At 42.5% G+C, this 23,021-nt stretch overlaps 1 protein-coding gene across 4 annotated transcripts in view; it reads left to right on the top strand.

Moving 5' to 3' along the window:
• ABHD6 (abhydrolase domain containing 6, acylglycerol lipase) overlaps nt 1–23,021 on the top strand; it is a 62,915-nt gene that overhangs the window by 8,346 nt on the left and 31,548 nt on the right. The window contains exons 1-4 of one of the 4 annotated variants that reach the window (XM_023547576.2): nt 482–4,917; nt 13,116–13,180; nt 18,779–18,820; nt 21,467–21,619. In XM_023547576.2, the coding sequence (XP_023403344.1) occupies nt 18,801–18,820; nt 21,467–21,619 (173 nt within the window). In that variant the 5' untranslated portion in view covers nt 482–4,917; nt 13,116–13,180; nt 18,779–18,800. Of the gene's footprint in view, nt 1–481; nt 4,918–13,115; nt 13,181–18,778; nt 18,821–21,466; nt 21,620–23,021 lie in introns of those variants that run through there. The other 3 variants (XM_023547577.2, XM_023547578.2, XM_003410039.4) reach the window with 3 other exon arrangements.

Here is a 23,021-nt window from a genome sequence, read left to right as displayed (position 1 = left end):
GCAGGGCAGCAGCAGGAAGGGGGAGCCCACTTCACTGTACACTGTATGCTGTACGAGGTGCTTGAGGGCAGACTAGGCGGTGCTGTCTGCATCCTGATGTTGGTCCAGCAGTATGGGATCATTCACAGCCCCTACCTAGATGGGTAGGGGTATCAGACAACTCATTTCCCATCATTTAGCAGCTGGTCGATTGGCAGGAGTGGAGGAGCAGTGTGGGCCTGGTGTGGTGGTGGGCTTAGCACTGGAGACATGCTAGCTGCAGCAGCACAGTGGGGGCTGGTGGGAGGTAGGGGGAAGTGACTTACAAGGCTAGGTGGGAGAGAGAAAGAAAAGTGAAAGATAAAAAAAATCCACAAGATGAGAAGGAACGGGGCATGCCCAGGGGTGGGGTGTTTTATATTGTGGACTCTGCAGTTGCAGCTCCTGGGATGGGGGGGGGTGGGATTCTTGCTTATATTCACTAGAAGGGTGGGGGGTCAGAAAGTGTGTTTCTCTTGTTACTGGGTGCTCTGTCTCCTGTTGGGAGCCTTCCTGTAATCCCTGTCTGGGATTGTTGCTGAGTGTGTTTTAAGATGGCAACGCTGTGCAGTGTTAGTTTGCAGGGGATCTCCACTCCATATCGCTCCTCATTCTCCGTGTTCTGCCAGTTTTTTTGTTCCATTTTGTGTTTGATCTAGTCCTTTTTCCCTTCATTTGATGCTTAGGTTTCCAGGATTGACGATTGTGTCTGTTTTACTTAGTTTTTTGGGTCTTTGCTGCAGGCGGATGGTATGGTGCATCTGTCTAGGGCCCATGTGGCTTCATGTTCTTAGCTATATTTGACAAGAATGCTAAGGCCATTCAATGGAAAAAGAAGAGTCTCTTTAATAAATGCTCCTGGGAAAATTGGATTTCAACATGCAGAAAAATGAAACAGGATCCATGCCTCACACCACACACAAAAACAAATAAAAAAAAATAAGGACCAAAATATTCAAACTAAAACCATAAAATGCTTAGAAGAACAAGCAGGGGCAATGCTGTCAGGCCTAGATTTCAGCAATGGACTGTCTGTTAATGAAAGCATTAACAGCAAAAGACAAAATAAATAAATGGGACCGTATAAAAATTAAAAACTTTTGTTCATCAAAAGACTTTACCAAAAAAAGTGAGAAGACAAACTACTGACTGGAAGAATATCTTCAGAAACCATATATCTAACAAGAATATAGTAAACAGTATATATATGTAAAACTTCAACAACTTAAAAACAAAAAGCCAAATAACCCAATCATAAATAAGCAACTGACTTGCATAGACATTTCACCAAAGAGGACGTTCAGATAGGCACCAAACACATGAAAAGATGCTCAACATCTTTAGCCATCAGAGAGATCCAAATCAAAACCACAATGAGATACTATTTCATTCCCACTAGGATCAATGGTTAAGAGCTTGTCTACTAACCAAAAGGTCCTCAGTTCAAATCTACCAGCTGCTCCTTAGAAACCCTATGGAACAGTTCAACTCTATCCCATAGGGTTGCTATGAGTCAGAATTGACTCAACAGCAACAGGGTTGATTTTCGGGTTTTAGGATGGCTAAGATTAAAAAAAAAAAAAAATGCAAAGATATGGGGAAATTGGAACCCTTATCTTTCGCTGGTGGGAATGCAAAACGGCATAGCCGTTGTGGAAAACAGCATGGTGGTTCCTCAAAAACCAAAAATAGAACTATCATATGACCCAGCAATCCCACTACTAGGTATATACCCCAAAAACTTGAAAGTAGAGACTCAAAAAGAGACCAGTGTTCACTGCATCACTATTCACAATAGCTAAAAGGTGGAAACAACCTAAGTGCTCATCATCAGATGAATGGATAACCAAAATGTGGTACATACATGCAGTGGGATACTACTTAGCCACTAGGAGAAGTCATGATACATGCTACAGTATGGATGGAGCATGAAGACATTATGCTGAGCAAAATAAGCCAATCACAAAAGGATAAATATTGTATGACCTCACTTATGTAAGGAGCCCTGGAGGTGGAGTGGTTAAGAGCTCAGCTGCTAACCAAGAGGTTAGCAGTTTGAATCCACCAGCCACTCTTTAGAAGCCCTATGGGGCAGTTCTACTCTGTCCTATAGGGTTGCTATGAGTCAGAATTGACTCTATGGTAACGGATTTTTTTTGGTAACAGAAGTGAAGTGGTATCGTTTTCGTTTTAATTTGCATTTCCCTAGGTTTTTAATGATATTGGGAAACCCTGGTGGCATAGTGGTTAAGTGCTACGGCTGCTAACCAAAAGGTCGGCAGTTCGAATCCACCAGGCGCTCCTTGGAAACTCTATGGGGCAGGTCTACTCTGTCCTCTAGGGTCGCTGTGAGTCGGAATTGACTCGACAGCAGTGAGTTTGGGTTTGGAATGATGTTGAGCATTTTTTCATGTGCTTATTGGCCATTTGAATATCTTCTTTGGAGAAATGTCTATTCAAGTCTGTCTTAGTCATCTAGTGCTGCTGTAACAGAAATACCACAAGTGGATGGGTTTAATAAAGAGAAATTTATTTTCTCACAGTCTAGTGGGCTACAAGTCCAAATTTAGGGCAAGTCTCCAGGGGGAGTCTTTCTTTCTCCGTCTGCTCTGGAGGACGGTCCTTGTCATCAGTCTTCCCTTGGTCTGGGAGCTTCTCAGCACATGAACCTCTGGTCCAAAGGGGTGCTCTTCTCCTGGCTGCTTTCTTGGTGATATGACATCCCCCCACTCTCTGCTGTCTTCCCTTTCCTTTTATCTCTTATAAGATAAAAGGTGGTGCAGGCATCCCAGGGAAACTCCCTTTATATTGGATCAGGGATGTGACCTTAGTAAGGGTGTTACAATCCCACAGTAATCCTCTTTAACATAATCTAGTCTTGCCTCATTAACCGTAGGCAGAGATTAGGATTTACAACACATAGGAAAATTACAATCACAAAATGGAGGACAACCACACAATGCTGGGAATCATGGCCTAACCAAGTTGACATATTTTGGGGGGACACAATTCAATCTATGACAAAGTCTTTTGCCCACTTTTTTTTTTTTTTGAATTGTTTGTATTTTGGTTGCTGCATTTTGTTTCACTCTTAACTATGAATTTCTGCATGTGCTTTCACCTTATATTCCCTTTCCTGGTGCCAGTTTTCCTGGGTTACTGAGATCTCCTCTGGGGAGAAGGTTCTGGCTAGAAAGAAAGTGGGTACCACTATCTCACAAAGGTTCTTGACTTTGTGTTGGGAGCCAGAAATCTATCCTGTTATAAACCTATCACATGTTTATAAAAGGGCTTCCATTTGTTTAACACTGGCTTTGTTCCTGCAGTTAGAAAATCTGTAGACCAAGTTCACCCTCTTTAGAAATGGCAACCCCCCCCTTTAATCTCCTGGCTTTTCCTTTTAGGCATGCAGCTTCGGCAACAGGAGAATGTTTTTGGGTGCTGAGGTTCTATTTTAGGCCCTCTGCTTTTGCATACCCATATGGAGGGCTATTTTAATTCCTTTCAGTCATGTGGAAAATAGTGGTTTATGAGATGCCCTTTCTAGTCCTTTACCTCTGAGGGGTGACCTCGGTTGGTTACAGTGAATGTGTTCACACATTCATGGCAAACTGTTTGCATAAAAGCTTGTTCTGGGCATCCCAGAGCCTAAAGCCTTGAAAACCCTATGGAGTGTTCTGCTCTGCGTGCATGGGGTCGCCGTGAGTCAGAAGCGACTCAACTTAACAGCAACAATAAAGAGCCTTAAGGCTTGGAGAAGCTTGGAGTCAAAGGGTCAGGGTGTGGCTGGAGAGTTTCTGGCACGGGTTTCTGTCTTTTTTAATCACGCTTTAGGTGAAAGTTTACGGAGCAAATTCGTTTCTTATACACAGATTGTTTTGTGACATTGGTTGCTAACCCCACAATGTGTCAACACTGTCCCCTTCTCTGCGCCGGGTTCCCTGTTTCCATTCGTCCAGTTTTCCTGTCCCTTCCTGCCTTCTCATCTTTGCTTTTGGCTGGTGTGGCCATTAGTCTCCCAGGTGTGAACTGAGCTATGAAGCCTGACCCTCACGTGTGTTATTGTTGGCCCAATAGACCTGTCTAATCTTTGGCTGAAGGGTGAACCTCAGGAGAAGTGACTTCAGTACGGAGTTAAAAGGGTGACCGGGGACCGTGCTCTCGGGGTTGCTCCAGTCTCTGTTAGACCACCAGGTCTGGTCATTCTGTGTGTGTGCGTGTGTGTGCACGTGAACTTGAATTTTGTTCTGAATTTTTCTCCTACTCTGTCTGGGGCCCTGAACCGTGATCCTTGCTGGGATCTAGTTCTGGTTCTGGGCTCAGTCTGATAGAGGTTGTGGTAGTTGTGGTCCATTAATCCTTTGGACTCATATTTCCCTTGTGTCTTTGGTTTTCTTCATTCTCCTTTGTTCCGGCTGGGGTAGGACAAGTGGATGTATCTTAGGTGGACTGTAAGCTTTTCTTGTTTAAAACATGATTTCAAGCAGGAAGTTGTTTTAGACTGTCACCACAGACCACATTTGACCTAAAAGACTGATGATGTTTTGAAGGTGCTGGCCTGGGTCAGGGCATGTGTGTGATATGTCTCATTGCCTTGATTTTCAACCAAAGTAATTTTAGAAAGATACATCGCAGCATCTGCAAGTTCCCTGCCTTCCAGTCGAGCCCCAGATTGGTCTGTCTGCCAGTCACTTCTCTGGCTGTGTCTCTCCTCTGGAGAATTGGGTCGCAGGGTTTTTTGGTCTGTGATTTCCCACCCACGGGACAAGCCTGGTTTGGTCAAGTGTCCTTGCCCACAGCATTGCCTCAGGAGACAGAAGCCGACCAGGAAGCTGTGGACTGGGCTGGTTCTCCAACAAGAACCCCTGGAGGAACTTGTTGCCAGTGCCTTGGTGCAAGGTAGGATAGAGTGACTCCTGTTATCAGTACCTAGCCCAGAGCACAGAGGAGATAGTGCTGAAGGGACACTCTTGTGGTTACAGCGTGGAGAATCCTTATCCTCTTCTTAGAGTGCTGGACTTCAACCGTTAAAGATTGCAGTTCCTGCCACTCCAACTTAACCTTTGGGCAGTGACATCACATAGGGTAGGAATCCCCTCAGTCTTTGAGTGTTACCTTAGTAGGCAGCCAGGCCACCTGGCTGATGTGTAGAGATGGAGGGATTTTCACCCCGACGGCGTGAAAATTATGCCAGTTGAGCTAGGTGTTCCCTGAGACCATGATCCCCAGCCCTCAGTCCAGTCATTTGGTCCCTTAGGGAGTTTGGATGTGTCTGTGAAGCTTCCATGACCTTGCCTTGGTCAAGTTGTGCTGGCTTCCCCAGTATTGTGTACTGTCTTACCCTTCACAAAGTTACTACTTATCTATTGTCTAGTTAGTGTTTTTCCCTTCCCACGCCTCCCCTCCCTCGTAACCATCAAATATTGTTTCTGTGTGTAAACCTTTTCTAGGATATATTTGTAGGAGTGGGATTGCTAGATCGTATGGTATTTCTACTTCTAGCATTTTAAGGAAGTGCCATATCATTTTCCAAAATGGTTGTATCATTTTACGTTCCCACCAGCAGTGTATAAGAGTTCCAAGCTCCTCACGGTCTCTCCGACATTTGTTATTTTCTGTTTTTTGATTCCTACCGGTAATGCCAGGGTTAGATGATATCACATTGTATTTCGATTTGCATTTCTCTAATGGCTAGTGATCTTGAGCATTTCCTCATATGTCTTTTAGTTGCCTGAATGTCTTCTTTGATGAAGTGTCTGTTCATATCCTTTGCCCATTTTTAAATTGGATTCTTTGTGTTTTTGTTGTAGAGACACTGGATTTTCCTATAAATTTTAGAGATTAGGCCTTTGTTGGATTTGTCATAGCCAAAATTTTTCTCCCAGTCTGTAGGTTCTCTTTTTATTCTTTCGGTGAAGGCTTTTGATGAGGATAAGTGTTTAATTTTTAGAAGATCCCAGTTATCTAGCTTATCTTCTGGTGTTTGTGTATTGCTAGTTATGGTTTGTATCCTATTTATGCTGTATATTAGGGCCTCTAGTGTTCACTGGGTAGTGTTGACCCTATTTTTTTTTTCTATGATCTTTACAATTTTTGGTTTTGTATTTAGGTCTTTGACCCATTTTGAACTAGTTTTTGTATATGATGTGAGGTTGGGGTCCTGTTTCATTTTTTCACAGATGGATATCCAGTTTTGCCAGCACCATTTGTTAAACTGTCTTTTCCCTATTTAATGGACTTTGGTCCTTTGTCAAAGATCAGGTAACCATAGGTGGGTGGATTTACATCTGGGTTCTCGATTCTGTTCCATTAATAAATGTGTCTGTCATTGTATCAATAACAGGTTGTTTCGACTACCATAGCTGTATAGTAAGTTCTGAGGTCAGGTAGTGTGAGTCCTCCTACTTTATTCTTTTTCTTCAGTAGTGCTTTACTAATCTGGGGCCTCTTTCCTTTCCATATAAAGTTAATGATTAGTTTTTCCATCTTTTTAAAGAATGCTGTTGGTATTTGGATTGGAATTGCATTGTATTTTTAGATTGCTTTGGGTGAAATTGACATTTTTACAATGTTGAGTCTACCTATCCATGAGCATGGTATGTTTCTCCATTCATGTTGGTCTTGTTTGGTTTCTTGCAGTAGTGTTTTTAGTTTTCTTTGTACACATGTTTTACATCCCTGGTTAGATTTATTCTTAAGTTGTTTTTTTTTTTAAGAGCTATTATAAATGATATTGCTTTCCTGATTTCCTTTTCATACCCAGTGCCGTTGAGTCGATTCCGACCTATAGTGACCCTGTAGGACAGAGTAGAACTGCCCCATAGAGTTTCCAAGGAGCGCCTGGCAGATTCGAACTGCCAACCCTTTGGTTAGCAGCCATAGCACCTAACCACTACACCACCAGGGTTTCCTTCCTTTTCATAGTTCTCTTTATTGGTGCATAGTAAACCAACTGATTTTTGTATGCTTATCTTGTATCTTGCTACTCTGCTGAATCTTCCTATTAGTTCCAGTAGTTTCCTTGTGGAGTCCTTTGGGCTATGTATGTATAGTATCACATCATCCACAAATAGGGATAGTTTTACTTCTTCTTTACCAATTTGGATGCCCTTTATTTCTTTTTCTTGCCTTATTGCTCTAGCTGGGACTTCCAGCATGGTGTTAAATAGGAGTAGTGGTAAAGGGCAACGTTGTCTTGTTCCTGTTCTCGGGGGAATGTTTTCAGCCTCTCTCCGTTAAGAATGTTGTTGACTGTTGGTTTTGTATAGACGTCCTTTATTATGTTGAGGAGTTTCCATTCTGTACCTATTTTATTGAGAATTTTATAAAGAATGGGTGTTGGATTTTGTCCAGTGCCTTTTCTTCATCAATTGAAATGATAATACGATTCTTTTCTTTTGATTTATTTATGTGGTGGATAACATTGTTTGATTTTCTAATGTTGAACCATCCTTGCATACCTGGTATGAATCCCACTTGGTCAGGATTTTGATATGATGCTGAATTCTATTGGCTAGAATTTTTGCGTCTATATTCATGAGGGAAACCCTGGTGGCGTAGTTGTTAAGTGCTACGGTTGCTAACCAAAGGGTTGGCAGTTCAAATCTGCCAGGCGCTCCTTGGAAACTCTGTGGGGCAGTTCTACTCTGTCCTATAGGGTCGCTATGAGTCGGAATCGACTCGATGGCACTGGGTTTGGTTTTTTGGTTTTATATTCATGAGAGATATTGGCCTGTAATTTTTTTTTTTTGTGATGTCTTTGCCTGGCTTTGGGATCAGAGTTATGCTAGCTTCATAGAATGAATTCAGAAGCATCCCTTCCTTTTTAATGTTCTGAAATGGTTTGAGTAGTACTGGTGTAAGCTCTTCTCTGAATGTTTGGTAGAATTCACCAGTGAAGCCACCTGGGTCAAGGATTTTTTTGGTTGGGAGTTTTTTAAATTACCTTTTCAATTTCTTCTCTTGTCATGAGTCTGTTCATATTTTTGACCTCAGTTTGTGTTAGTTTAGGTAGGTAGTGTGTTTCTAGAAATTTATCTATTTCCTGTAGGTTTTTTAATTTGTCGGGGTATAGTTTTTCATAGTGCTCTGTTACGGTTCTTTTTATTTCAATTGGGTCTGTTGTAATGTCCCCCATTTCATTTCTTATTAGAGTTATTTGCATCCTCTCTTTCTTTTGTCATTTTGGCCAGTGGTTTATGGATTTTGTTGATCCTTTCAAAGAACCAGTTTTTTTATTTTGTTGATTCTATTGTTTTCCTATTCTTGATTTCATTTTTTTCTGCTCTGATCTTTAGTATTTCCTTTCTTCTGGTGGCTGTGGGCTGCTTTTGCTATTCTATTTGTTTGAGTTGTATAGCTAAGGTTTTGATTTTGTCCCTTTCTTCTTTTTTGATGTGTGCCTCTATTACTATAAATTGACCTCTGAGCACTGCCTTTGCTGTGTCACAGGGATTTTGGTATGAGGTGTTTTCATTCTTATTTGATTCTAGGAATTATTTTTATTCCCTCTTTGATTTCTTCAATTACCCAGTGGTTTTTAACCAGGGTGTTATTCAGTTTCCATGTATTGGAGTTTTTATCCTTGCTCGTCCTGTTATTAATTTCTACTTTTATTGCATTGTGATCAGAAAATGTGCTTTGTATTATCACGGTGTTTGGGATTTTGTTGAGCATTGCTTTGTGGCCTAAGATGTGGTCTATTCTGGGGAATGTTCCACATGTGTTAGAAAAGAATCCCTACTTTGCTGCTGTTGGGTGGAGTGTTCTGTATATGTCAGTGAGGTCAAGTTGGTCGATTGTGGCCTTTAGATCTTCTGTATCTTTGTTGAGTTTCTCTCTAGATGTTCTGTCCTTTACCAAGAGTGGTGTATTGAAGTCTCCAGCTATTACTGTGAAAACTGTCAGTTTCTCTTTTTAGTGCTGTTAGAGTTTGTTTTATGTATTTTGGAGCCCTGTCATTGGGTGCATAGATATTTATTATGATTATATCCTCGTGGTTGATTGTCCCTTTAGTCGTTATATAATGTCCTTCCTTATCTTTTATGGGGAGCCCTGGTGGCACAGTGGTTAAGAACTGCAGCTTCTAATCAAAAGCTCAGTAGTTCGAATCCAACAGCCACTCCTTGGAAACCATATGGGGCGGTTCCATTCTGTCCTGTAGGGTCACTATGAGTTGGAATTGACTTGATGGAAATGAGTTTTTGTCTTTTATGGTGGATTTTGTTTTAAAGTCTATTTTATCTGAGATCAGTATTGCCATTTGTACTCTTTTTTGGTTGCTGTTTACATGATAATATATTTTTCTATCCTTTCATTTTTAATATTTTTATTTCTAAGGTGTGTCTCTCATAGACAGCATATTGACGGTCCTGTTTTTTAATCCATTCTGTCGTTCTCTGTCTCTGCATGGGTGCACTTCAGCCGTTTACATTCAGTGTCATTATTGATAGGTGTGAGTTTATTGCTGTCCTTTTGTAGTGATTTTTCTTGTGGTGCTGATGTTTTCTCTGTTCCTCTTCCTCTTCTGTGGTGAATTCCTTTTGTTTGTGTATTTTTTGTTGTTGTAGATTTTTGTGTCTACTGAGACTTTATGTTTTTCTTCTGTATTTTGATGAGTAGCTTTGTTAACTTTCTTTGTGGTTACCTTGAAATTTACCCCTGTCTTCCTAAGTTTAAACCAGTCTTTTATTACTTGATATTGCCTTGACTTCCTCTCCATTTGAAAGTTCTATACTTACTCTGTTTATTCTCTCTTTTATTGTTCTGGCGTTGTTGTCATTTATAGATTGACCTTACTGGTTCCCTGTTGTAAATTTTTTAGTTTTGTTTTATCCTTGAGAGTTCATTATCTAGGTTTGTATCTGGCTGATGCTGTCTTCTGTCCTAGATTCAGGTTGTTGTCTGATATTGTTTGGTTCTCTAACCAAAGGACTCCATTTAATAATTCTTGTAAATTTGGTTTGGTTTTTACATATTCTGTTAATTTCTGTTTATCTGGAAAGGGATGTCCTGTTGGGTGCTCCATGAGGTTGCCTTCTCATACTCCCTGTCTGTGTTCTTTGGTGGCTGTGGTCCAAGATGGCACATTAGCCAGTAGGCGACCTCAACTCCAGAGTTCTCCTTGTTCTCTGTCAGTTTCTTAATCCATTCGGTGTTTGATTGAGTTCTTTATTCCTTCATTTGATGCTTAGGTTCCAGGATTGATTGATATTTGTATCTGTTTTACTTAGTTTTTTGGGTCTTTGCTGCACAGAGACGGCATGGTGCTTCTGTCTATAGCACCATGTTGGCTTCGCCTCCTGCCCCATAGGGTTTTCTTGGCTGTAATCTTTACAGGAGCAGATCACTAGGTCTTTTTCCCACAGAGCCTCTGGGTGGGTTCATACCACCAACTTTTTGGTTAGAAGCCCAGTGTTTACCTGTTGTGTACCAGGCCCCATTGAGCACTTAAAATGTGGCTAGTGCAGCTGAGGAACTTAGTTTTATTTAATTTAAACAGCCACATGTGGCTAGTGGCTGCAGTATTGGACACCATAGGATAGGCTATTTTATTTGAGAGTTTATATGGTATTTTTTAGTTAGAAAAAACTTTGTACATGGACGTGGTAGCAATTCAAAAGGTACAGAAGGGTATCAGTGAAAAGGCTCCTTCTCACCTCTGCCCCAGTTTCACTTTCCAGTGCCAGCTTCTTGTGAATCTATCCAGAAACATTTCATACATGTATAAGCGTGATGTATTCTACCCCCCTGGCTCTTTCTCTTCATGAGAGGTTTTATTCTGTCCACTCTTGTTCCTTGCTTTTTTTGAGTGAACACTATACTTTACAGGTCATTCCCCCATAGGGACAAATAGAACTTCTTCATTATTTCAATGGCTTATATTTACTTGTATTTACACTTAATGGCAGCATACAATATTCCTTTGTAAAGCTCTCCCATCATATACTTACGAGATTCCCTATAAATGACCGTGGATGGTTGCACAACAACAACAAAATGAGCATGAGTGTTCTTTCCAATCTTTTGGCATAAAAATGTTGTAATGAACAGTCTTGCACAAACATTTTCATACAGCCATTCAGATATAAACACAGGGAATTTCCAGAGATGAGATTGGTAGATCGAGAGTATGTGCTTTTTAGATTGACACCAATTCTGCCAAATTGTTATCCACAGTGTTTGTTGAGGGCAATTTAAGGTGGCCCATCATGTGAGAGTATCTATTTCCCCATGTCCTCACCAGCACCCTGGCGGTGCAGTTGTTAAGACCTACGGCTGCTAACCAGAAGGTTAGCAGTTCGAATCCACCAGGCACTCCTTGGAAACTCTATGGGGCAGTTTTACTCTGTCCTGTAGGGTCACTATGAGTCGGAATCGACTCGACGGCAATGGGTTTGGTTTGGCAATGGGTCACCCACACAGTCTGTTAAACTTTTTGTTCTTTGCCAGTATGATAAAGATTGGTATCACCTTGTAGTTTTAATTTGCATTTCCCTTTTAAATGGGATTGCGCATCTTCTTATAGATTTAAGAGTCATTCGTTTTACTTTTCTGGTAAATTGTTCATTCATGTCTTTTTCCCATTTTTCTATTGGATTGTGGTTTTTTGTGTTTGTACTTGTTCTTACTGAGTTTGTAGGTATTCTTTATACATAAAGAAAATTTATCTGTCGCCTCTGATATGTATTGACAAATTTTAATCTTATGTATGGTGTCTCTGTACTAATGATCATTTAAAACATTTTTATGCAATCAACTTATTCATCTTTTCTTTTTGGCCTCTGGGTTTTATAGCATACTTAGAAAAGCCTTCCCCATGGAGATAAAACAGAGTTCTTAGGTTTTCTTCTCAAACTTTTATAGTTTTATTTTTCTGTTTACATTTTTGACCCATCTGAAATAATGCAGAGTTTTGCCGATTCTTCTTTGCCTGTCTCCTTTTTCTGCTGTTGGGCCTTGGCTAGCATCTCTCTGCTTCTTCCCAGCCCTGATTTTTTATTTTAATAGCTATTTTTAAGGGTACAACTCAGTGGCATTAATTACATTCACCATCTTGTGCCAACACCCATTTCCAAAAGTTTTACGTCACCCCAAACAAAAACTCAGTCCCCATTCAGCAATAACTCCCATTCCCTTCCACCCATCCCCCTGCCCCTGGTCCAAAAAAAACCAAACCCATTGCTGTTGAGTCCATTCCACTCATAGCCACTCTATAGGACGGAGTATAACTGCCCCATAGGGTTTCCAAGGAGTGGGTGATAGAGTCAAACTACCAACCTTTTGATTAGCAGCCAAGCTCTTAACCACTATCCCAACAGGGCTCCCCACCCCTGGTAACCGCTCATCAACTTTGGTCTCTAGGCGTTTGTCTGTTCTAGATATTTCATTTGAGTGTCATCATACAATATTTGTCCTTTTGTGTCTGGCTGATTTCACTCAGCATAATGCTGTTTAGGCTTTTCAAGGCTCATGCCTGTCATAGCATATATCAGGACTTCATTTCTCTTTATGGCTGGCCAGCCCTATTCCTGAGCAGCGTGATCCCCGGTCACCAAACACTGTGTTAACAATATTATCCTCATTTGCCCATTGGTTGCTGCCTTCTCCCGTTCACTTCCGAATACAACTTTTAGATCAGCTCTAATCCTAAATGGGGTAGGAGAGTTTGTATCTTTTTTTGAGGCTCTTAGTTAAGTTCGTAGTCTCCAGAACCACTGTTCTCCTAAGAATGCCAGTTCCTGCATTATTGCCCTTCTCACCCATGAAGCATGGGCATCTCAAAGCACGTCCCCTGCTTTGCCCTCTCACCACTTATTTCATTCTTTGACCTCCTTTAAGCATTCCTCTGTCTGGGTCCTTATCTGAGATGTCTTGCCCTTTGTGCACACTGGAATGACCAGTACAGGTTGTTTCACTGGGGGAGGTGTCCTGAGCAAGAAGCAGACCATAAAGCCCCAGGATTTTTGTACTTTGACTTCGCTTGGAGGAGAGAGCTCCACTTCCATTGAAGCCAGCAGTTTGGCCTGCTGTTAAGAGTTCATTCATATTCCCTAGTATAATTTAATGCTTTGTCATTTTATTTCTTGTTATTCCAGAATCTCATTTTCAGCTTCTGCCGGAGCCAGTAGCAGCTAGAAAAGAAGGCTGTGCTCTTTGAACGGTGAGTATAGATTTTTAACACCGTAGATTACCCAAAAAGCAGCACTTCATGGGATTGGGGCCGCCTCTGCATGTTTCCGCTCAGCCTCTCTGCAGGCCAACGGGGAGGGGTGATTTCTCTGATTTAGTATATCTGCTGGGTGGGGACTGGGCACCTGAAGCTTTCAGAGGCCCCTTTACATCCCCCTACAAACAGTCCTCAAAAGCTGTCCAAGAGCAGGGCTCTGAGCTTGAAAGGAGTCTAGGAGACATGGGCCTGTGGGCCCAGGACAGTTTCCTGCAGAGTGTGGCATTTGAAACAGGCTGTGAAGCCCAGAGAGGAGCTCATCAGACAGCCAGAGCATGAGAGTGCAGCACACGGAAGGAGCTGAGCAAAGACAGAGCAATGAGGCTGTATGGAGCTGGCATGGGGAACACGGAGTTGGTTATTTGGGATGCAGGTGGAGACATGGGAGTCGAGACTGGAAAGTTGAGTTGAGACTATGTGTGGCGTGATTGGAGTCCACGTTTTATTTGGTGGGTGTTAGGCCTAATCCCTGGTATGAATGGAGAGGATTCTTCTGGCAGCTGGGGGTGGGAAAGCACAGCCTTTACAGAAACGGGGCAAGAAGAAATGAGGACAAGGACCCAGTGTGGTGGCCGAGAGAGCTGTGGTCTGACTCATACAAGGTCCCACACCTAGTGGGAATTTTTATTCCCACCCAACATTCCTAGTAAATGTTGAACCAGACAGGCTTTAGGAAATGGTTGCAAGAACCTTTTTGAATTTTATTTAGTTTTAAATAATTTAAATTTAATAGCCACTTGGGGCTAGTGGCTACCATCTTGGACAGAGCAGCTTGTCTGGACTCAGACAAATTGACTCCAGTGCTGGCACCTCTTCACCATTGCACTATCAGGAGTAGTGAGCAAGTGGGAAGCGTGAAAGTAGTCTGGGAGGCTAGGCTGAGGGGGAGACTGTTGGCAGAAATTGGTGAGTTGGGGAAAGTGAGAAGGTGTGTCTGGGGCTCTGGTAAGAGTTTTGGGTCAAACAGACATCTGGAAAAGTCTGGAAGGAAGTCTTGGCCAGGAATGTTGATTTTTAAGTTCCTTGCAGGAGGGGATGGTGGAGGACGTGGGAAAGGAGAGAGTGAGGAAAGCATCATGGGAATATCCAGGGAGAGAGTGAAGAGAGCATCATGGGAATATCCAGGGGGAGAGTGAGGAGAGCATCTTGGGAATATCTGAGGGGAGAGTGAGGAGAGCATCATGGGAGTATCTAGAGAGAAGTGTGAGGAAAGCATCATGGGAATATCCAGGAGGAGACTGAGGAAGGCATCATGGGAATATCCAGGGGAAGACTGAGGAGGGCTTCATGGGAATATCCAGGGAGAGACTGAGGAGGACATGATGGGAATATCCAGGGGAAGACTGAGGAGGACATCATGGGAATATCCAGGGGGAGACTGAGGAGAGCATCATGGAACCCTGACCAGATTTATACACAGCCACGGCTTGCTTTAACAGCCAAGCTGCCGGAGCTGCAGCGTGCAGAGGAGGAACGGGCTCAGGCAGAGTGAGTGGGAGACAGTAAGGCCAGGAAGGCAGTAATCCTAGGGGTGGTGCTACACTTTCAGTGATGACTGGGCAAGCTTAGCTGCTTGCTTGAAAAGTTTCAGTGTGTTCTTGCTCTGTGATGGAGAAGATACGTGTGACAAGGGGTTAGAACTGCCCACTTCTTGAGTTACTCTGTCTCCTCAATCCCGGGGCTTACAGAGAAAAGAATCTTTTCTTTGTCTTTTTCAGCTGTTAATCATTAATGATAGTTTTGAGGAACCCACTCATATTTACGGAGCCTGGTTTCAGAATCAGTGTTGGATAGATGCGACAGCTGGGGTACTGCACTCAGATCTTAAGCACTTAGTGTTTTCCTAGTGGAGAACATTGTGGGAATCATTTTCACGTCGCAGAATTAAAGGAAAAAATCATAAGCAGCTCTGAATGGTTTTAAAAACACATCATCCCAGATAAGGTGATTTGTAAAGTTGTTGGCATGTTACTTGCTCTTAAAACAATCCTAAAGGAGTGCAAAGGACGTTGGTGGGGACGCTGAGCTCTGTGCCTTATGCATAACTGATTGCACTGTTGTGTAATAAACACCAGTTTACCAAAAGCATTGTGAGAAGGCAGAGATGGCATGAACTGGGAGACCGACACGATTGGACTGAAATTCAGGTCATGCCACTTACCTGCCAGGTGACCTTGGAGGTGTTTCTTAACCTCTTTAGACCTCAGTTCCTGCATCTTTAAAATAGGGCAAATACTTAATTCCTTATGATGTGGTAAGGGATGAAATGAGAGGATATCTATCAGTCACCTACATGAGGCCTGGCATGTAGTAGTTACTCAGTAAATGGAGGCCGTCACTCTTATGTCTTTGGCCCTGGTGGGGGCGTACATGGTTATCATTGCTGTTATGATTATTATTATTTTGGCGGGCACAGGACTTTGGATTTGTTAAATTTTGTGGTTTGTGTGTCAACATCCGGGGAAAGGCATGATTCTCTGAAGCTGTAATTTACACATTTCATTTACTCTTGGATTTTTACTTTATACCCTGAAGATTAAGCTCAGGTTCCCCAGTGAGAATATTGGAACAGAGTAGATCTGTCAAATATTATGTTGTTGGGTGCTGTCGAGTTGATTTTTACTTAAAGTGACCGCATCTGACATACTACAGCTGCCCTGTAGGATTTTCTTGGGTGTAATCTTCACGGGAGCAGATGACCAGATCTTTCTCCTGCAGACCCACTGGGTGGATTCGAACCACCAACATTTCTATTAGCTGCCGAGCACTTAACCATTGTGCCACCAGGGCTCCTTGTCTAATTTTATGCCCTCCCAATAAACTTGGGAGGCTGAGGTTTCTCTGAGACAATGTCTATCTGGACCCACTGACTATTCTCTTATTCAGTTGATCTTTCCCCCTGCATTCAGAGAGAAAGGCTTGAGTGTTAAAAGGTGGCGGGAGGGAGGCCAGGGGCAGGCTGGAGTCTGAGATCTGAGAGTGTTGCTGTCCTTGGTATCCTAATGGCCGGCTCTCCTTTCTGACATCACCTCTTTTTCCACCATGCTCCAGGGCCACCTTGAATCATCTTTAACCCTGGGGTGCCTCACTTTACATAATAACCAAACCAAACCCTTTGCCATTAAGTTGATTCTGACTCATAGCGACCCTATAGGACAAAGTAGAACTGCCCCATAGAGTTTCCAAGGAGTGCCTGGTGGATTCGTACTGCCAACCTTTTGGTTAGCAGCTACAGCACTTAACCACTATGCCACCAGGGTTCCCCTCTTTACAATAATAGATAGGTAGAATGAGTGAGTTTTTACTTTCTAATTTATTCAGGCAATAAACATTATCAAGGACCATGTATTTGCCAAGCACTGTTTCAGCTTCTGGGGAAACATAACAGGGAGCAAGATACTCATGGAGCAAGCCAGATCCTACTCTTAAACTGATGGGAATAATTTCAGAATGTTTTAAGTCCACAGGGTGGGAAAGGACAGGAGAGATGACTTGGTTGATTGTTCTGATGGCATAGAGGAGGAAACCAAGGTCTCACAGCTGTGTGGCTGAGCCAGGACCGAGCACCAGCTGGAGTACCCTAGCCCTAGCCCAATGCACATCTTTCGCCCTGGCATGACCCCATCAGCAGCCGCTCACGTACCACGATCACGGTTTTCACCAGCTCCGTGTATCACCTACTTAATATTTTTCTTTACCTTAATTCATTCTTTTAAAATTAATTTGCATCCCTATCATAAACTGAAAAGATCCATAAAAATACATAGAAACAATGTTATTAAATAGCTGATGCTGTTTGCCTAAGCAGAAGGCTCAGGGTTAGAGAACTGTTTAACAGCACCCTGCTGAGAGTTTCTCTTTGACTTAAGCAGGACTGAAAAAGAACAGGACTGAAAGTTCCTTGAAAAGAGACTAACTTTCAATGTCAATGTTATATAACGTGGGTACCCTTATGCATGATTTAATATTCTCATGCTCCCTAACGTCAAACAGCCTTGCAAACTGTCTTAGTTATCTAGTGTTGCTGCAACAGAAATACCATAAGTGGGTGGCTTTAAAGAAGAGAAATTTATTTTGTCACAGTTCAGGAGTCTAGAAGTCTGAATTCAGGGCACTACTTCTCTCCATTGCTCTGGGGGAAGGTCCTTGTGTCAGCTCCTGTAGCCCCGGCATTTCTCAGTTCCTCAGTGAGCGCCACGTGGTGTCTGTCTTTCCCCCGTTTGTGCTTGCTTGTCTCTGTGCCTAATCTGCTCTCTTTCTAAGTCAAGTGATTAAGGGTATGATTAGCACATACCCTACATTGATATGTTCTTACTAACCTAACAAGAACCCTATTCCCAAACGATCCACAGATATACCAAAATGACCCCAAACCTGTTGACAACAAGTCGATTCCCACTCATAGTAACCCTGTAGCACAGAGCAGAACTGCCCTATAGGATTTTTGAGGAGTGATGGTGGATTCGAACTACTGACCTTTTGGTTAGCAGCTAAGCTCTGAACCACTGAGCCACCAGGGCTCCGATCCACTGGTATAGGGGTAAGGATTCCAACACACATTTTGGGGAGACACAAACATCAGTTGTATGGGTCCCATGCTTTGGGATACTCTGCATTATGCCCCTTAGTTGGTTTTTGGTCATTGGTGGTTCCTGGCTCACAAGGCTTGAGTTCCCAGGTACCTGAAGTATTCTGTAAACCAGCACCAGCGGGGACAGGGGAGCCACCTTTTCAAAGGAAAGCTGGGGCAAGTCCTTTGGAAAATGAAGGATGTTGCAGACATAGGAGTGATTGTCCACTCTTTATCTGTGTAGAAAATTCAGAAAGCATTGCTGTGTCTTCAACCAGAGCCTGGCTTTATTTGACCTTGTCAGGGGAAGTGTGCAGGGTTCACTCTAGTAAGTCCAAGGCTTGCTGTAAATTGATCGTACTCTACAAAGGCTCCTTACTGAAGACTTTATTCTGTTATTAAATGGAAGATGGAGCCAGATGAAGCTGACCTTGACCTTCATGGCAGGTACCGACAGAGGACCCTCAGTTCAAGATCAACACCTCCAGTGCCAGTCTGTGATGTATGTGGCTCTGGGCATAAAATGTCCTGTTTCCTAGTCCAAAGGAACAGCATGTAATTAACTTCCTGCAGTTCAGGAAGCAGAATTCACAGTGGCCCTTGGCAGTCTTGAAGGTCTTGGTATTTTGTGGAAAAGTTCTCTTGACGCTGGCAGTTCCCATTTTCAAGTTGTTCATGACCCACGATGTTCAAACGGATTTACACAAATTCCCTTCACTCGAGGATTAATTTGCTTACCCCTTGATGGTGAAGCCTTTTAGCAGTGTAAATTGTACTCTTCATTAAATAGGTGACTCCTCCAGGGAGTTTTGTAATTACTGAAAAAGAGGGAAATGTCATGTCTCCTACAGTGTTAGGGGCCATGGTTGTCCCTAAAACAAATTAAACAGGATTAGGTCCCTTTTGTAACTTTGCTTTTCATTAATTCACTTGCCCCACCTTTGTGTTCTGTGCTGTTCTAGGCACTGACAAAGAAGAACATGTATGATTGTCCCAGCCTTAAGGTAAGGAGCTCTGGTTCTAGAAAGAAAAACAGGCCAGTGATTTACGTGTGTTAGGAAAAGTACTCACAGTGACCAAGAACCCAAGAGGGCAGTGAGTCTGAAACTGACAATGTTTATGCCCTGGGAAGGCAGCAGCTTTCATCCCTGTAGACCCAGGACTGTTGCCAGATCGTATGCGTGTAACTGAAAGGGACCATCTACAGGCAGAGTGTGCGTGCAACTGAGAGGGACCATCTACAGACAGAGTGTGCGTGTAACTGAGAGGGACCATCTACAGACAGAGTGTGCGTGTAACTGAGAGGGACCATCTACAGACAGAGTGTGCGTGTAACTGAGAGGGACCATCTACAGACAGAGTGTGCGTGTAACTGAGAGGGACCATCTACAGAGTGTGCGTGTAACTGAGAGGGACCATCTACAGACAGAGTGTGCACGTAACTGAAAGGAACCAGCCAACCCACCTGTACTCACCTGCTGTCTCCCTCAAGACTGTGAGGGGCTTGTCTGGGCAAAGCTCTTGCAAGAGGCCAGACATCTAAGTGGAGATGTCACATCTTCAGCACCTTCTTCTGTGAAGTTATGGAGGATAAGTGTAAGTGCTTAACAGCAAAGAGGCTATAGAGACCAAGAAAAGGCAACTAAAAAAATTAGACAAAGTGGAGCTTGGTGGAAAGGACAAGGGGTCTGAGCCAGAAAACTGTTTTGTAGTCATGACTCCTTCCGCTGGGCAGCCTTGGGCAAGTTACTTAACCTCTCTGAACGTCAGTTTCCCCAGCCTGTAAAGCCTGGGGATAAAATATCTGCCTTACCTATCTGACAGGGTTTAGGGTTGGCACATTATGGCCTGTGGGCCAAATTTGGCCTGCAGCCTGTTTTGTAAATAAACTATTATTGGAATACAGTCAAGTCACACCCATTTATTGCACCCATTTATTACATACTGCGTACGGCTGCTGTCTCGCAAATTGAGTATTTGCGACAGATACCCTATGGCTCACAAAGCCTGACATATTTATTGTCTGGCTCTTTACAGAAAAACTCGCCAACTCCTCTGCTCTCTGGTGGTGAGGTCATGCTGTGCCCTCATGAATTCGTTATGAAATTCAAATGCGTATCCCCGACAGAGGTATATGGGGAAGATCTCTCCATTTTACAGGAAATGCAAGAAAAGCTCTGATTTGTTAGAGGCTAATGCTTTTCCTTGAAGAAGTCTCATTTTTTGTGATTAGTGAATCCCTCACACTGAACACAGGTGTCTGGAAATCGAGGCAGAGGGATACCTGGATTTGAGGTCACTGGGGGAGTTGGTTTCTAGATTGGGGAGCATGATGGGACTTGAAATATTTTTCCATCCATGCTAGAATGAACTTTGTTTGAGCTCATGACACAGGTCTAAATGGGGGTTCTGGCCTTACATTCACCCGTGATTTGTAGAGTGCCTACGATGTGCTGGGCCCTAGCATGGGTGCTGGGGACACAGTCCCTGCCCTCATGGAACCCACATTCTAGCCTTCAGATGTGTCCATTAGGAAGACATCAGAAAGTACATGGAAAGCTCTACTTTTCAGGTTTTTTCCCTCCTAACTTATCGCAAGGGTCCCTGGGTGGTACAAATGTCTTGCGCTTGACCACTAACCTAAAGGTGGGTGGTTCAAACTCACCCAGCAGCACCAAGAAAGAAAGGCCTGGTGATCTGCTTCCATAAAAATTACAGCCAAGGAAACCCTATGGAGTGGTTCTAACTCTGTTAACACGTGGGATTACCGTGAGCTGGAATCAACTCGACAGCAGCATTTTTGGTTTAGCTTTTTATTGTATATTATGCATTTCAAATAGGCTGTACATGTAACATGATATGTAATTCAAAAAATTTAAAGGGGTATACAGTGAAAAACAAGTTTCCCTTCTGTCCCTGACACCGTGAATGCAACCACTGATACTGGTTTCTTATGCATAGTTCCAGAGTTATTCTGTGTGTATACAAGCATTCATGTATAAGTACTTTTTTTTTTTCATTTGTTTCTTTAGGGTCCTATGTCCTCCCTAATTTTTATTTTTAAAAATTGCAAACTATAGAAAAGTTGAAAGAATGGTACAATAAGCACCCATTTATTCTTCACCTGGATTCACCAGTGGTTATCATTTCACTGTATTTGTATTTTATGTCTCTCTCCTTTCCCTCCCCCTTCACACACACGCACACACATGCATGCACGTGGACGCACACTCACACGCAATGTTTTTTCTCTCCTGAAACTTTGAAAAGTGAGTAGCAGGTATCACTATACTTCACTCCTAAATACTTCATCAGACATTGCCTAAGAACAAGGACGTTCTCCTGCATAGCTACGATTTCATCATCACACTCAAGAAATGCATCACTGATACAATATTATCTGATACCCAGTCCTTACTTGGAGTTCCCTAATTGTCCCGCTCATGTCCTTTAGAGCGTTTTTTAAACTCTGGGATCCACCCAAGGATCCCTCACTCCATTTAGCTGCCCCGTCTAGCATGTTTAAGCCCTGGCTTGCTTCTCTTTCCTCCTCGTCTTTATCCCCCTTCTGGGTTCTGCACTTTTCTTTTCCCCTTTGCTTCTTCCCCTTTCCTCTTGAGACAGGGTTTCAATACAATCACTCTCTTCAGCCCCTGCAGGCATCCGCCAGCCTTGAAGAGTAGGATGGACCTCGACGTGGTTAACATGTTTATGATCGCGGGCGGCACCCTGGCCATCCCAATCCTGGCCTTTGTAGCCTCGTTTCTTCTGTGGCCTTCGGCGCTGATAAAAATCTATTATTGGTAAGTTAATTCATGTTATGATTGAAGTTTTCAAGAGTAGCATAATACCATCTGCATGTCCTTTTTATCATGGTTTAACATTTTATCGCGAAAAATTTAGTCATACAGAAAAATTGAAAGATGCTGGTCCTTTTTTTTTTTTTTAATTTTGGAAGTGTTCTTGAAGAATTGGAGGTAGTTTCTTACCAGATAGATTTTTTTCAGGCTTTTGATAGTGTCTTTGTCTGGGAGGCCACCCATGCCCCCAGTCACTGATTCTGTCTTTGAGCAAGGATTGTGCCTCTATCAGTCCTTTGATATTTTCTTTGTCACTAGATGCTGATCCAGTGAGGTCCTTAAACGTACAGTATGTGCAGTAAAAAATGAGTTAGATTCCCTGCATGGGTTAGAATTTCTGGGTTTGAAGGATTAGGACCATAGTCTCTTGGGACACTTGGTCAATTGGCATAAAGTTATGTTCTACATCCTAGACTGGTGAGTAATGTCTGGGGTCTTAAAAGCTTGTGAGTGGCCATCTAAGATACAACTATTGGCCTCTACTCATGGCAGAGCAAAAGAAAAAGAAGGAAACCAAAAACTCAAAGAAGAAACTAGTCTACAGAACAAATAGTCTATACAAACCACAGCCTCATCTACCCTGAGACCAGAAGAACTAGATGGTATCCAGCTACCACCACCAGCAGTTCTGATCAGGGGCACAATAGATGGACCCTGATAGAATGGGAGAAAAATATAGAACAGAACATCAGATTTCTCAAAAAAAAAAATAATAATAATTAATTAATTAAACAAACCAGACCTACTGGACGGGTTGAGATTGGAGAAGGACTTCCTGAGACTACTGCCAAGATACTCTTAAAACTTTGAACCGAAACTAACTCCTGAAATCACCTTGTAGCTAAATAACAAATTGGCTCCCAAAATATCACCCGTTAAGTACTGTGTTCCTTTAAAAAAACACCTATATTAGACGAAAAAGTTAACAATTACTTTAAAACAAAGATGAGAATGTAAGGAGGAAGGGAAACTAGATTAATGGAAACAGAACAACCAGAATGGAAATAATGTGGATGTTCACACATTGTAAAGAATGTAACCTGTATCACTGAACAGCTTGTGTAGAAATTGTTGAATGGGAACCTAAACTGCTGTGTAAATCTTCACCAAAAACACAATAAAATATTATTTAGAAAAAGGAAATAGAAGCCAGGACCATCGAGACAGCATGTTCAAGGACAGACCAGTGGTTTTAGATGGGTTAGAAAAGAATTTACTAGTGAAGCGACAGAAAGAAAAAGAAGTTTCCAAAATTTCTGTCATTCTCGTACCATCTTCATGATTCTTGTCCCATCTGCATACCACCTATACTTTTCTTTTCTTTTATATATTTTTTAAGAGTGAC

The sequence above is a fragment of the Loxodonta africana genome, chromosome 22 (assembly GCF_030014295.1).
Source record: "Loxodonta africana isolate mLoxAfr1 chromosome 22, mLoxAfr1.hap2, whole genome shotgun sequence".
Taxonomy (NCBI): domain Eukaryota; kingdom Metazoa; phylum Chordata; class Mammalia; order Proboscidea; family Elephantidae; genus Loxodonta; species Loxodonta africana.
Note: the sequence above shows the minus strand (reverse complement) of the source record. Positions and strands in the feature narration are given on the sequence as shown.